The sequence below is a fragment of the Dictyostelium purpureum genome (genome assembly GCF_000190715.1).
Source record: "Dictyostelium purpureum unplaced genomic scaffold DICPUscaffold_62, whole genome shotgun sequence".
Lineage (NCBI taxonomy): Eukaryota > Evosea > Eumycetozoa > Dictyosteliales > Dictyosteliaceae > Dictyostelium > Dictyostelium purpureum.
The window spans coordinates 22,233-35,634 of record NW_003519399.1 but is presented as its reverse complement, the minus strand read 5'-3'; the positions used below and the strand labels follow the sequence as shown (position 1 = coordinate 35,634).

At 23.6% G+C, this 13,402-nt stretch overlaps 7 protein-coding genes across 7 annotated transcripts; 3 read left to right on the top strand and 4 right to left on the bottom strand.

The window, feature by feature from the left end:
- Positions 1-23: 23 nt before the first annotated feature.
- Positions 24-707, bottom strand: DICPUDRAFT_77035 (uncharacterized protein; the record flags this gene model as incomplete). Its single annotated transcript, XM_003286088.1, has 1 exon — positions 24-707. The coding sequence occupies one exon, from the start codon at positions 705-707 to the stop codon at positions 24-26; it is 684 nt and encodes a 227-aa protein (XP_003286136.1).
- A 337-nt stretch (positions 708-1,044) lies between these two features.
- Positions 1,045-2,302, bottom strand: DICPUDRAFT_150083 (uncharacterized protein; the record flags this gene model as incomplete). Its single annotated transcript, XM_003286087.1, has 3 exons — positions 1,045-1,064; positions 1,959-2,251; positions 2,292-2,302. The coding sequence occupies 3 exons, from the start codon at positions 2,300-2,302 to the stop codon at positions 1,045-1,047; spliced, it is 324 nt and encodes a 107-aa protein (XP_003286135.1).
- A 2,639-nt stretch (positions 2,303-4,941) lies between these two features.
- DICPUDRAFT_91656 (uncharacterized protein) lies at positions 4,942-5,861 on the top strand. The gene has a single exon (XM_003286107.1). It carries the CDS (start codon positions 5,010-5,012, stop codon positions 5,712-5,714), a length of 705 nt encoding a protein of 234 aa, XP_003286155.1. The 5' UTR covers positions 4,942-5,009; the 3' UTR covers positions 5,715-5,861.
- Positions 5,862-5,916: 55 nt separating this feature from the next.
- Positions 5,917-6,117, bottom strand: DICPUDRAFT_150081 (uncharacterized protein; the record flags this gene model as incomplete). The annotated part of the gene is made up of 1 exon (XM_003286086.1): positions 5,917-6,117. The coding sequence occupies one exon, from the start codon at positions 6,115-6,117 to the stop codon at positions 5,917-5,919; it is 201 nt and encodes a 66-aa protein (XP_003286134.1).
- Positions 6,118-6,658: 541 nt separating this feature from the next.
- On the top strand, positions 6,659-7,861 carry DICPUDRAFT_30483 (uncharacterized protein; the record flags this gene model as incomplete). The annotated part of the gene is made up of 3 exons (XM_003286106.1): positions 6,659-6,801; positions 6,868-7,285; positions 7,361-7,861. Coding segments are annotated over 3 exons (1,062 nt in total), but the record flags the coding sequence as incomplete, so codon positions are not given.
- Positions 7,862-8,048: 187 nt separating this feature from the next.
- Positions 8,049-8,381, bottom strand: DICPUDRAFT_77031 (uncharacterized protein; the record flags this gene model as incomplete). Its single annotated transcript, XM_003286085.1, has 1 exon — positions 8,049-8,381. One exon carries the CDS (start codon positions 8,379-8,381, stop codon positions 8,049-8,051), a length of 333 nt encoding a protein of 110 aa, XP_003286133.1.
- Positions 8,382-10,069: 1,688 nt separating this feature from the next.
- DICPUDRAFT_77030 (uncharacterized protein) lies at positions 10,070-13,116 on the top strand (the record flags this gene model as incomplete). Its single annotated transcript, XM_003286105.1, has 4 exons — positions 10,070-10,175; positions 10,259-12,168; positions 12,234-12,634; positions 12,702-13,116. 4 exons carry the CDS (start codon positions 10,070-10,072, stop codon positions 13,114-13,116), a joined length of 2,832 nt encoding a protein of 943 aa, XP_003286153.1.
- Between the last annotated feature and the right edge of the window lie 286 nt (positions 13,117-13,402).

Here is a 13,402-nt window from a genome sequence, read left to right as displayed (position 1 = left end):
TATAAAAAGTTTATGAATACGATCTAGTTATCAATATTCATTTTATTTAATCTTGTATAAACCATTTGACCTAGAACCATTTCTAATCTCTCGATTTCTTCTTCAGATTGGTACAAAAGTGATTCTATAGCTTGCTTCTTAAAATATCTGAATTCATTTTTTTTTCTTATTTCCTCTAATTCTTTTTCCTTTTCTTCATTTTTTTTGGCTATGATTTCGAGTTGAAAGTTTATAACATCTATATCATGTTCAAGAATTTCTAATTGCTTTTCATGTTCTTTTCTTATTTCTTTACAATTGGATTTTTCAATTTCAAGAGTGGTTTCTTCGATTTCATAATCCTCTTGAGCGTTTTCAAAGGATTGTTCCGATTCTTCAATTTCTTCTTGCATTTTTCTTAGTGATATGGCATGGATTTCTCTGGCACTATCTTTTTCTTTTAATAAATATAACTTTTCAATTATTTCTTCTTTTGAATCCTTAATTTCATTTTCTAATATAGAAATTTCCATTTGTTCTTCATAATAATATGGTCTTTTATTTCCAGTATTGATATTTTGAATTTTTATTTCCTTATCAATAATTTCTTCTTTGGTTTCTTCAATTTCCTTTTCATAATCATTGGCAAGTTTTTCGTTGATTATTTCATCTATTGTTCTTGGATCAACAGTTGGGATGGCTCTTATCTTTTTATTTCTTTGTTCCATATTTGAATATAATTTATTTTGTATATCTGTAATTACAAAATTTTTTTTTTTTTAAAAGTTATTAATATTTGTAATAAATTTTTTATTTTTTGTTTATTAATACTACTTACATGAATAATGTTAAAAGAAGGTCTATGTGGGTGAATTAAAAATAAAAATAAAAAAAAAATTTTTTTTTTAAATTTAAAAATTTTTTATTTTAAAAATTATTTTTTAGGTATGAAGGAATTTGTACCACACACCCCACACTATAAACCATTGCGTAGTACAATGATATGGGATTAATGTTTTTTTTTTTTTAAAAAAAATTTTAAATTTTATTTATATTACTTGAACTTCATAATGTAAATGAGACCGCTATATTTTTAATAAACATATAAATCTTTATTAATTTTTTATTTTTAATTTAATAAAATATAATGACAATATGATAAGCAAAATGATTAAAAATGATTATAAACTCCAATTATCGTTAGCGTGTTTAATAAACATTTTTCAAAAAAAAATTATTGATTTTTATCCATTTTTAAAATTTGCCAATAGATCTAAAATAACAGTTCATATAGGAAAATAATAATTTGTTTCTTTTCCTTCTTTTTTTTTTTTTTAAATTTTCTGCATTTTTAACCAATATTTTAATAGTCATTACTATTTTAAGATTAAAACATTGAATTAATTTTATATTTAAATTATTATTTTATATTTTATATTTTCGATAAAATATAAATAAAATCATAATTCCTGTTGCAATATACACTTGAACTAACCCCATTAATTCACTTCTTAAAACACTGCTTGACTAATTACTTTAACCACAACTTTAACTAACATCTAACTGAATCTTATTTATAAATATTATTTAGGTTATTTGTGTATAGGGCTTTTGCAAATTATTTGATACAAACTAATTATTTAATTATTTTTTCCTTGTTTCTATAAATTTATATGTGTTCGTTATTAAAAAAAAAGTTTTAAATAATTTAACAGTGATTATAGACATTTAAAAATATTTCCAGTATTGTTTTATTAATTACATCCGCCATCGTTTATATTACTTAATTATTTATGTATGTGTATATTTTAATTATTAAAAAATAATTAAAAAATTTAAAAAAAAATTTTTAAATAAATTTATAAATAGGTGTCACTGTAACTATTTTTTTTATTTATTTCAATGATACCATAAGTCAAGTATTTATTTATTGTTTTTTTATAGTTTTTAGTATGTGTTTTATACTTGTATAGATTTACCACCCTTTATGAGTAATATCGATTCGTGTGATTTTGCAGCATAGCAAAAATGTTCCCTAATGTTATTTTCTTCATAACATTTTTTAACAGCAGTTATCCTATGGACAGAGCAGTTTTCTTGAAAAAGAGTGACTTTATCTAAATCAAGTTGATAGTCTTCTAATGTTTCCTTATATACATCCCCCTTTACATTTATGTAGGTCTCGCCATCCTTGCTACTATTAATAAAGGAACCACAACCAACCCCGTGCCAATTAACGCAACCTGAAAAATTTGTTGAAATTTCAGATGACCTCTTTCTTTTTAAAATGTTTTCTTCCTTCCATCAACTACATTGAACCCATCTTTTTTATCCAAAATAAAATTTTTTTATATTATATTTTAGATTAATGGTGATGTACGAAATAAAGAGGTGCGAATATAAGCATCAACACATGTGAAAAATAGCACCATAATATTAGATTTATCAATATGGTTTTGTGAAGGTTTTTGAAAAGGATAATAAAAATATTATAATTAATAAAATTCAAAATTTAAAAAAAAAATTTTAAAAAAAAAGTGATGATTTTAATTAAAAAAAAATAAAAAAAATAAAATTTTTAAAAAAAATAAAAAAAATAAAAAAATTAATTTGTAAATTCTAAAAAATGAATAAAAATGAACTATTTTTTTTAAAAAAAGAGATAATTTTTTCTAAAAATTTTTAAATGGATAATTATTCTTTTTTTCCAATTAAATCTATTGGATTTAATAAGTAAAAATTTAAGAAAACCTATTTTTTTGAACTTATTTATTATCATATCTATTATCTATTAAAAAAAATTATTTTTATTATTATAAATCTGTTTGGATTTTAAAAAAAATATAAATAAATACAAATAATATTTTCCAAACTAACCGCACCCCAAGTAAAATTAACAATAATTATTATTATTAGGTGGGAGCACAAAAAAAAAAAAACAAAAACAACCCACAATAATTATTTATATTATAACATCATAATGAAGATATAAAAAAAAAAAAATATCGATCAATAAAATACTATATTAATTTAATTTATTTTTTATATGAATATTTAATTCAATATTATTTTTTATTTTTTATTTTATTTTAAAATTTTTTTGTATAAATATTTAATTCTATAAAATATTATATTATTTCTCTAAGTTTACTTTATATCATCATTCCACCACCATACAAATTTTAAAAATGAGTTCAGGTTAGTAAAATAAAATAAAATATATTAATAGTAAAATAAAAATATTAATATTAATAAATATAAATTTAATAAATATAATATTTTATATGTATATTTATATTAAATAAAATAAAAAATAATTAACATACATTCAAATATATAAATATATTATATAATATATAAAATATATTATATAATATATAAAATATATTATATTATATAAAATTTTTATTAAAACAAAATAATTAATTTAAATTTCTTTAATAGACAATAGAAAAAATAAATTGCATCAATACTTTTTTGATCAAACTACCAAATTTGATGTTAAGCCAAACCAATCGCCATCAGACCAATTCAGAAAAACTGAGGAATATATCAACTCCAGTAGCATTAATATTCTCTTTGGATCCAATATCAAGTTGAATGTTTCAAAGGTTGTTAAAGATCATGATTTACTTCCAGCTGCAGAAAAAAATTTAATCAAGATTTTTGCAATGTCAGAAGATATTCATGGTGCCTATTACATATTAGGTGTCATCCTTTATTACTTCTCAAGAGAATCCCTTCAAGAGTTAATGGACTTCGTTGGATCATATTCTCGTAAGAGTTTTAGAAGTGCTATTATTAGTAATGAACCAGATGAAAGATTATTGAGCTACAAGAATTTCAATGACTCAGAAATTTCTCTATTCTACCGTCTGTTCACCACATTTACAATGGAATCTTTTCAGATTTTTGGTTCAAGATTGGGTTCATTTATAGAAACAAATAGTATAATTAACAACAAAGCTATCTCCAGTATTAACTCAGAGAGTAATGAAGAAAATATAACTAATAATGAAACAGAAAATATAACCAATAATAATACAAATGATACAGTAACTTTTATTACAGTATGGAAAAATGTTTATTTAAGAGGGTTAATCAGAGAACATTCTAAACTTTTTAGCATTTTTTATGAATGCAGAGAATTTTATAGTTTAGAAGACCTTTTGGTATTTAATTTTAAGGAATATTTATACAAAGTCAAATTTAATTTTATAGTTGACGATTCAAAAGATTTAGAAACATTATTACCAAAAAACATTAAATCATTGGTTATCTCGGTTAAAATTTTTCTCACACCCATTCCAAGCTGGATCGAGAAAGTCTCTATTGTCGATGACCAACAACTCACTCTTGATGTCTACGAATCTGAACCTCTCAAGTTAGAAGCTTTATTTTCAAAGGTACCAAATCTAAAAACACTAGAATTTGAATCAGAGATAGTGCTTGACCAACTATCACAAAATTCTTTTAAAAATACATTACCAATGTTAAAAGAATTAAAGTTTCCATCAACAATTCCTGTTGTGTTATCATGGTTACCAAAAGGTTTAAAGAAACTTTATATCCACACAAGTGAAGTTTTAAAAACTGAAATTTTACCCAACTCCTTAACAGAACTATCAATTCTTACCATGGATTCAACATTCCCAATAAAAGATGGTAATGGCTTACCAAGTAGATTGCAAAAATTAAAAATTAACAGAAATGATGGTGAAAATTTAAGTCCCAAAACAGATAAATGTTATATAATTCCATATAATTTCAAACTTCCATCTTCACTACAACATTTAGAAATTAATACAATTTGTGATTCTGAATATCCAATTAGTTTCCCATCCAGTTTAAAATCAATTAAAATACAAATTAAAGATATGCAATCTATAACAAGTTTACCAAATGGTTTAGAGGTACTAGATATTACATGTTTAGGCAAAACCAATTCAAACTTAACATCAATTCTATCAACAAATTTGAAAAAACTTGTTATTAGAAATGGTCATTTTAATCAAAAGCTCGAACCAAACATGTTCCCATCCAGTTTAACCAGTATCGAATTCATTGGTATTTTATTTGACAATGATGGAGGCAATCTATTAGCCGAAGATAATTTATTCCCATCATCTTTAACCTATCTCAACTTGGGTGATACTTTTAATGAACCAATTACAGGTCTTAAAGTGCTACCAGAAAGCTTAAAAACACTTATACTTGGTGAAAGATACTATCATAGAATTAATGGTGGTTCAATACCATCTGGTTTAGAATTGTTACAGATCAAAAATCAAAAATACAACAAATTCCCAATCAAACTACCTAATCCAAAAACCATTGTGGATTGTTGTAACTATTATAAACAATTCGAAAAAAACTTTGAAAAATTAATTTCATTCAAAGCTCCAAAAGAGTTTAGAGCTTCAATCAATCCAGAACTGTTCACATTAAATAATAGATACAGTTTAAAGTATCTCGATTTATCAGAGAACTTGGTACCAGAAATTGTATTTTCAGAATTACAATCTAACTTCATTAAAACATTGGTACTAGGCGATTATGATTACTCTGAAATTATCAATATCGATAATTTTCCACATTTGGAAACTTTAATTGTCAATGATGGTTGCCCGTTAGTTGATCATAACAATCTGAAAACAATTATTGTAAACAGAAAATGCACAAAATTTTTGGATTTATTAGATCGAAATTTCCACGACATAATAAAATTAAAATAAAAAATAAAAAAAATTATAATTAAAGGTTTTAAAAAAAAATATATAAATAATGTATGAATGTTTATTTCTATTATTACCAATAAATATCTATACTATTGAAAAATCAAAACCAGCATCAACAATACCTTTACTTGTAATAATTGATATATATTTTTTTATGGGGTTTTTATTATATTCTATATTATGAATATTATTAATTTGGTTAAAAATAGTTTTTACAATATTTATTATACTCTTCTTCATTCATTAGTTGGATTAGTTCATTTTTATTTTGAATTAATAGTTTTGCAAGCCATGATTTTCTGGGATCGATATTTAAATCATTTGGATAGTCTAAAAGCACTTGATTAATTGAAACTACTTTACCAGATAATGGTGAATTTACCTTGACGTGATCCGACATTGTTTCTATACTAATACATTCTTTATCAATAATTATACCATTTCCATCGATTAATGGAAATTTAATATACAAAATATCATCATTATTTATTTTATTATTAATAAATTGCTCAGTTAATCCAAATGTGACTATAGTTTCACTATTATTATTATTATCATTATTATTATTGTTGTAATTATCTATGTCTATTTCGAAACTATTATCATAATTATCATCAGTTTTGGGTATGGATACCCATGTATGATTTTTTGAATATTTTATTTGGCAATTATTTTTATTAAAACTGCAATAAAACCTATTATTTATTTTAATAAAGTTATAATTATTTATAAATGATTTAATCATATTTCTATTATTTTTCTTTAAAAATTAACATAAAAAGGAATTTATGAAAAAATTAAAAAAATAAAAATAAAAAAATAAAATATTTTTAATTTTAAAAAAAATATTTTTTTTTAAAAATTTCTTTATCTTTCATTGTAATTAATTATTTGTGTGTAGTTGTAAATTAAATAAAATAAAATAAATAAAATATACAAATAAAATGGAATTTGAAAATTATAGAATTCAAAATATCATTGATGATATTACTTTACTAAGAATAGAATGTGATTGGGTAAATGACCAAACTGAAGAATCATTTAAATCAATTATCGAAAAAGGTAAATCTGACTTTTTATATCAGTAAGTAACTTTTATTTTAATGGTTTTTACAATCTAAAGATATGTTACTTATTGTTATTTTCTTAGCGAATTAATTTGGGCTATTGGTAAAGAATTATCAGTTTATTTTAATATTGAATGGCCAGCAAATGAAAAAGTTGAAAAACTAGGGGAATTTAATTCAATATTAGAATCATCAATAAATAAATTACTTAAAGATAGTGGTTTTGATAAAACTGAAGAAACTTATGAAAATAGAATATCAATGATCGAATATCTCTTTTTACAATTACAAACACTTCAATTAGATTTATTCGAAAAATTCGACAATACAAAAGAAAAAGAAAAAGAAAAAGAAATGGATAGTGAAGAAATGAAAGATGTTGAAATTGTTAATCAAGAAGATTATATCATTAGCGAAATTCAAGTATTATCAGATCTATTCTCTATAGAATTTAACAACTATGATAATTTATCCAATACATTAGGCCTAATTTCTGATAAGGTAAGATATTGTTTAACCAATCTATTATACTATATAATAACTTTACTAATATCTATCTCTAACCCAATTATTTAGATCAAAGACACATTAAAATTATTACCAAGTGATTTTATTAGCGAACCATTCTTTAAGAGAACATCATTTAATGATCAAGAAAAAGAAGAAATTGAAACAATGAGTAAAACAATGTATCAAGATTATAAAAAGAGAAGTATAGTTTTACAAAAGAGATTAGATGTAACTGTCGAATCATTATTATGGAACGAAAGAGTTGCAGATAAATTAAAAGAAATTAAAAGAAATGTAAATTATTTTATCCAATCCTTACCATCAATCACTCATTATACCTATTTCGATTTGATCAATGTGCATAGAGATCTTTTACAAATTAAAAGAACTTCCCAACACAGTGTCTCTGCCGCAACTTTAAATTCAGTTATCATTGGAAAAGTACCTGATCGTGGTGGTAGAACCAATGATCGTAAAATTCCAATGCCATCATTCCACAAACGTGTTGAATTATCCTCTTCAATGGATGGTCACAAACATAATAAAAAATATTTTAAAAAAAAATAAAATAAATATAATAATTAAATTAAAGAAAAATTTCGACTAGATACATTTTTTAAAAAATTTTCACACACAAATCATATATACAAACACAGAATGATTATACAGAGGGTTGTTTTATAGATACAAAAAAAAAAAATTTATAAAAGAATTAATAATTCTTTGAAATATATATTAATTTTTTTTATTTAAATTATTGTTGTTGATTGTTGTTATTATCATCATTTAAAACATTAGGGTAATCTGGAAACTTACTGGTACCCTCTTCGAGTTGTGGTGTGTAGTTGAAATATCTTGAATGTTCTTCTTTAAAACCATTTACTATTGATGATTTGTAATCCGAAAAACTTGAATAACCATAATCTATATTACCATTATAGTCTTCCAATATTTTAACATCGTGGTAGTACCAACACACAGAGTTCATATAGTTTTTAAAAACATACTGGGTATATTTTATCATTTTTGCTTTACAAGCCTCGGTGCATCCATTCTCGATGTCAGGAAAACAATCTTGGCCAGTCATGAAATTTTTAATAACAGCAAAACAAGTGCCACTGCCAATTTGTTGAAATAATTCGTTGAAATAGTATGTATCATGCACACACCTTTAATACGAAAAATAAAAAATAATAATTTTAAGTATTTAATTAAATAAAAAAAAAATTTTAATAAAAAAATTATAGTTTAAAAATAATTATTATTTTAAATTCAAATCGAAAAAAACTATTAATTAATTTTAAATCGAAAAAAAAAAAAAATTTAAATTAAAAAAAAATTAAAAAAAAATTTTTTTTGCCCCTAAACTATAATTATTCTAAAAATAATAAATAAATTACAATAATAATAATGTAATAGCTTTTCCTTCACAAAATTTATTTATTTATTTATTTTTTATCCAATTAAACGATATTGATATAGTTCGAATAAAGCTTCAGCATTGAAAAAATGGTCGGTGTGGCATGAAAAAATAATAAAACTTTCTGTGTCATAAATTGATATTTGATATTTCAGCTATCAAAAGAGAAAGTGTAAATAGAAAAATCCTTGAAAATAGTGTTGAAGATTTTATATGACTTCTTTATTACATCACTGGAATATTTTTTTTATTTGTTTAATTTTTTTTAAAACCATTTTTTTTTTTTTTTTATTTATAAAAAAAAACGGTGTTGTGCTTACATTAAGACTTTTTTTCGATAGAAGGCAGTGTCGCTATTATTGGAAACAAGTATTGTTGTATTTTTTAATTAATTAAAAAAAATAATAAAAAAATAAAAAAAATAAAAATCATTTTTTGGATTAAAAAAAAGATTATTTTTTTGAAAATTTTTTTTTTTTCAAATAAATATTTTGATACCTAAAAAAATTTTTTGGACAATTTTTGATTTTATTTAATTAAAAAAAAATATTTTATTTTATTTAAAACTATAAAATTATTTATATAAATAATTGTATGTATTTATTTTTTATAAAAATAAAAAACCCACAAAATCACTTTAAAACACACACACACATCCACACACACTACACATAACATACATCTGTTCACCCACAAAACACAAAAATTTTTACACACCAATTTTTTTTTTTTTTTTTTTCAATTTTTCAATTTTTTAATGCATTTTGTATTAGTTGTGTTTTTGTTATTATCCCAATCTCATATTCATCACAAAACAACTAAACAACAATAACAACAGATAAAATAGTTTTTAATAAAATTTAAATAAACTTTTTTATTTTTTATTTTTTTTCTTCTCTATTTTAAATACATTACTTTAACCAGCAACAAACACACAACACACACAGAATTATATTTACAATCTTTTTTTTTTTTTTCTCAATATACATAAAATTAATAAATATTTTTTATATATAATAAACTATTAATTATCAATAGGCTCGCAGTATAAATTTAGATTATTATGTCTTTTTTTACTTTTGGAATTATAAAAATTAAATTAAATTAAATATAAATTAAATTAGATCAAATTAAATTTCTACAATTTTGCACAACATTAAAAAAAAAAAAGAGGAAAGATAGAGTTTGTGTATGTTAAATTTTTTAACAATCAGTAGTTTTAAAACTTATTATTAATCAATTCAAAATTTTTGTACAGGTTTAGATCACACACAAAATTCAAACATTTATTATAAAAAATTAAATTTTTTTTTTTTTTTTTTTTTTTTTTTTTATAATTTTTATAAACCAAGAAAATGAACAGGGGTAGATCAGCATCAAATGGGTCAGTTAGTGCATTAATCAACAATTTAAATAAAAATAAACAACCTAGTAATGATACAGTTACTCCACAGAGAAAAAGTAATTTACATTTATTTAGATAGATAGATAAATTTATTTGAATTCATATTATAAAATTTACTAATTTCTTTTTTCTTTCTTAGTGACAGGAGTTTCTAATATGATTTCAAAATTTAATAGTAATGATAGTAGCAATAACTCACCAATAACATCAAATTCTAGCACACCTACAACAAACTCACCTCCAGTTGTTCCACCAAGATCACTAAATACAACCAATAATAATAATGATTCTAATATTAAAGGAACTCTAACACCAAGCTACACATCAAATAACCCTATATTAAAAACACCAATATCTCCAGTTAGTTTATCAGCTCCTACCTCTTCTGTATCTGTATCACCACTACCACTATCACCAAGAGGCACTATTAAGCCCTCCCCACCTCCAAGATGTCTATCCCCAACACCACCACAACCACAATCAGCCTATACAACACCAACTTTATCTCCTACAACAAATAGTAGCAATAAATTACCTCCAAGACCATGGTCACCACAACCACAAAATAATAATGATAGACCATTACCACCTAGACCATGGTCACCACAGCCTCAAAACAATAATAATAACAATAATATCGATAGTAATACAAATAGACCCTTGCCACCTAGACCATGGTCACCACAACCCCAACCACCACAACCCAACAATATAAAAACTGTATCACCACCAAAATCACCAACTATTTCGCCACCAACCTCACCAACTATTTCACCAAGTAATTCATCTACAAATTTAATACCACACAAAGGAAATAGTAATAGCTCATTAACAATTAGTGTTACTACACCACCTCAAGTTTCAAAAAGATTACATTCTACACCAGAGCCAATGAATACAAATCAAATTCCAACAACAGCAGCAGCAACCAAAACAACATATAACCTGTCACAACCAAATGCAAGTACAATGCCTCCACCAACCACAACAACAAGTAAACCATCATTACCACCAAGACCATGGAGTATTAATACTGGTAACACTAGTCCATCAAATAGCAGAGAGAATAGTAGTAACAATATAACATCCAATAACCAATCCCCAACAACCTCACCTGTAACAACATCAACTACACCCGTTAAACCATTACCAAAAATTTCAAAACCCCCACTCCCAAAACCATCTACCATATCCAATAATAATAAAACTGAAGAAAAACAAGAGGCAAGCTTAAGTGCAAGCAATTTAGATACTCCAATTACATTCAGTGATATTAGAACAACGAGACAAAAAACTTTAACAAGAAAGCAAGCAACAATGAAACTTAAGGATGGAGATAGCAGTCCAAGCAATAATATTGTTGAAAGCAATAGTAGCAGTGAAATTAGTGAACTAGCTAGCAGTGTTGGTAGTATAGGTGATGATATTGCAACTGATTCTTCCAGTAGAAATAATAGTGCAGATGATTTAGAAATAACAAATACAAGCAACACAAACAACATTAATATAGAGAATAATAATAACAATAATACAAACAATAACAATAACAATAACAATAATACAACCTCCAAAGAAAAAGAAAGCAGTACGTCATCACTAACAAGTTTTATATCATCACACAAAAAGAAAGGTTCATTTTTATTCAATAATTCAAATGCAACATTAAGAAGAGAGCAGACATTAGATTTAAAGGGTGTTTTAATGGAAAAAATTCAAGAAAAACATAATCAAATGCTTACAAACTCAACCAGGAAATCCAAATTACCACCAATTAACCAATCAACATCTGTTAACAAAGTTATTAATGAAATCATTGAAACAGAGGCAGACTATTTAGATGATCTAGAAGTTATTATAAATCTTTATTTATTTGCAGCCATCGAATTGAACAAATATAGAATATTAAGTGACTCTGATATATTCCATGTATTTTCAAATGTCGAAGAGCTATACCATATTTCATTAAAATTATACCCAATGCTATTAAAAACCATACCATTATTAGAAAACAATCAATACCCAAATATTGAAGAAATATTTTTATATAATGTAAGTGCAGTACTATGTAAAGTTTTATATTAATTTATAATTCTAATTTTTTTTTTTTAATCCAGTCCAAAGCATTTCAAAGATATGGATTTTATTTATCATCACAAGAAAATTCAATTAGGGTTTTAAATGGTTTAATAGATAGCAATCAAGTTATACAATCAATTTTTCAATATGTAAAATCATTATCGCTATGTAAGCAACTAGACCTACATTCATTTTTAATTAAACCATGTCAAAGACTTTGTAAATATCCATTATTGCTAAGAGAATTAAAGAAATCAGTCCCAGAAAGTGAAGAGGCTCATCATAAAAATTTTGAAAGAAGTGTAAAATTAATGGAAAAGATTGTAAATGATATTAATGGCAAAATTAGTAATGATGAAAAAATTCAATCAATTATTAAAGAAATTGGTAATATCTCAAAAGAAAACGAATCTTTATTATGGAACCAAACATTTATAAAGTAACTATTACACTTAATAATAAAATCATTTTTAATAATACGGCATACTAATATGTATTTTTTATAGGGATTCTAAAATGAGAAAAGCATTCAAAAAGAAAAAAGGTTATAAAGATGTTACGGTGTATTTATTAAGTCAAATTATTTTAATTTTTGAAAAGAGCACATTCAAGAAAAAACTTATAATCATACCATTATCAAAAATTAATAGTGTTAACGATATCGAAAGAGAACATCAATTTGGAGTTGGAATAAATTATAACAAAGAAGATAACAGCACTCATAATGTTTCTTTAGCCTGTGATAACTATAGCCACAAACTACTATGGATTAATGATATAGATGAAACCATTCAAACATTCAAGGTATTAAATGGAACCTATCTTTATGTAACCTCAGATCTTCAAAATAATTCTGGTGAATCCAACTCACCAACATCAATATCAGCATCAAACTCCTCTTCATCAATAGCATCAATGTAACCCAGGAATCTGTTTTATAAAATCAATACATTTATATATTTATATGTAAACTTTATTTATTATTTTTTTTTTAATAAAAATTTAATTTATGATAGTTATAATTTAATTATTATCATTATTATTAATTAACAGTAAATAAAATATTTGTTTTATAATTTTTTTAAGTTTTATAGTTTTTTTGTACATTTTTAAAATAGATTTTTATTATTTTCTTTATTTTTTATAATTATAAAAAATAAAATATAAACATGTGCATATAAACAAAAACTGGACTTTCTTTTTAAAG

Bases quoted from the DNA above. Each gene is read 5' to 3' on its own strand.
- DICPUDRAFT_91656 (XM_003286107.1), top strand. From the start codon at position 5,010: ATGTTCCCATCCAGTTTAACCAGTATCGAATTCATTGGTATTTTATTT.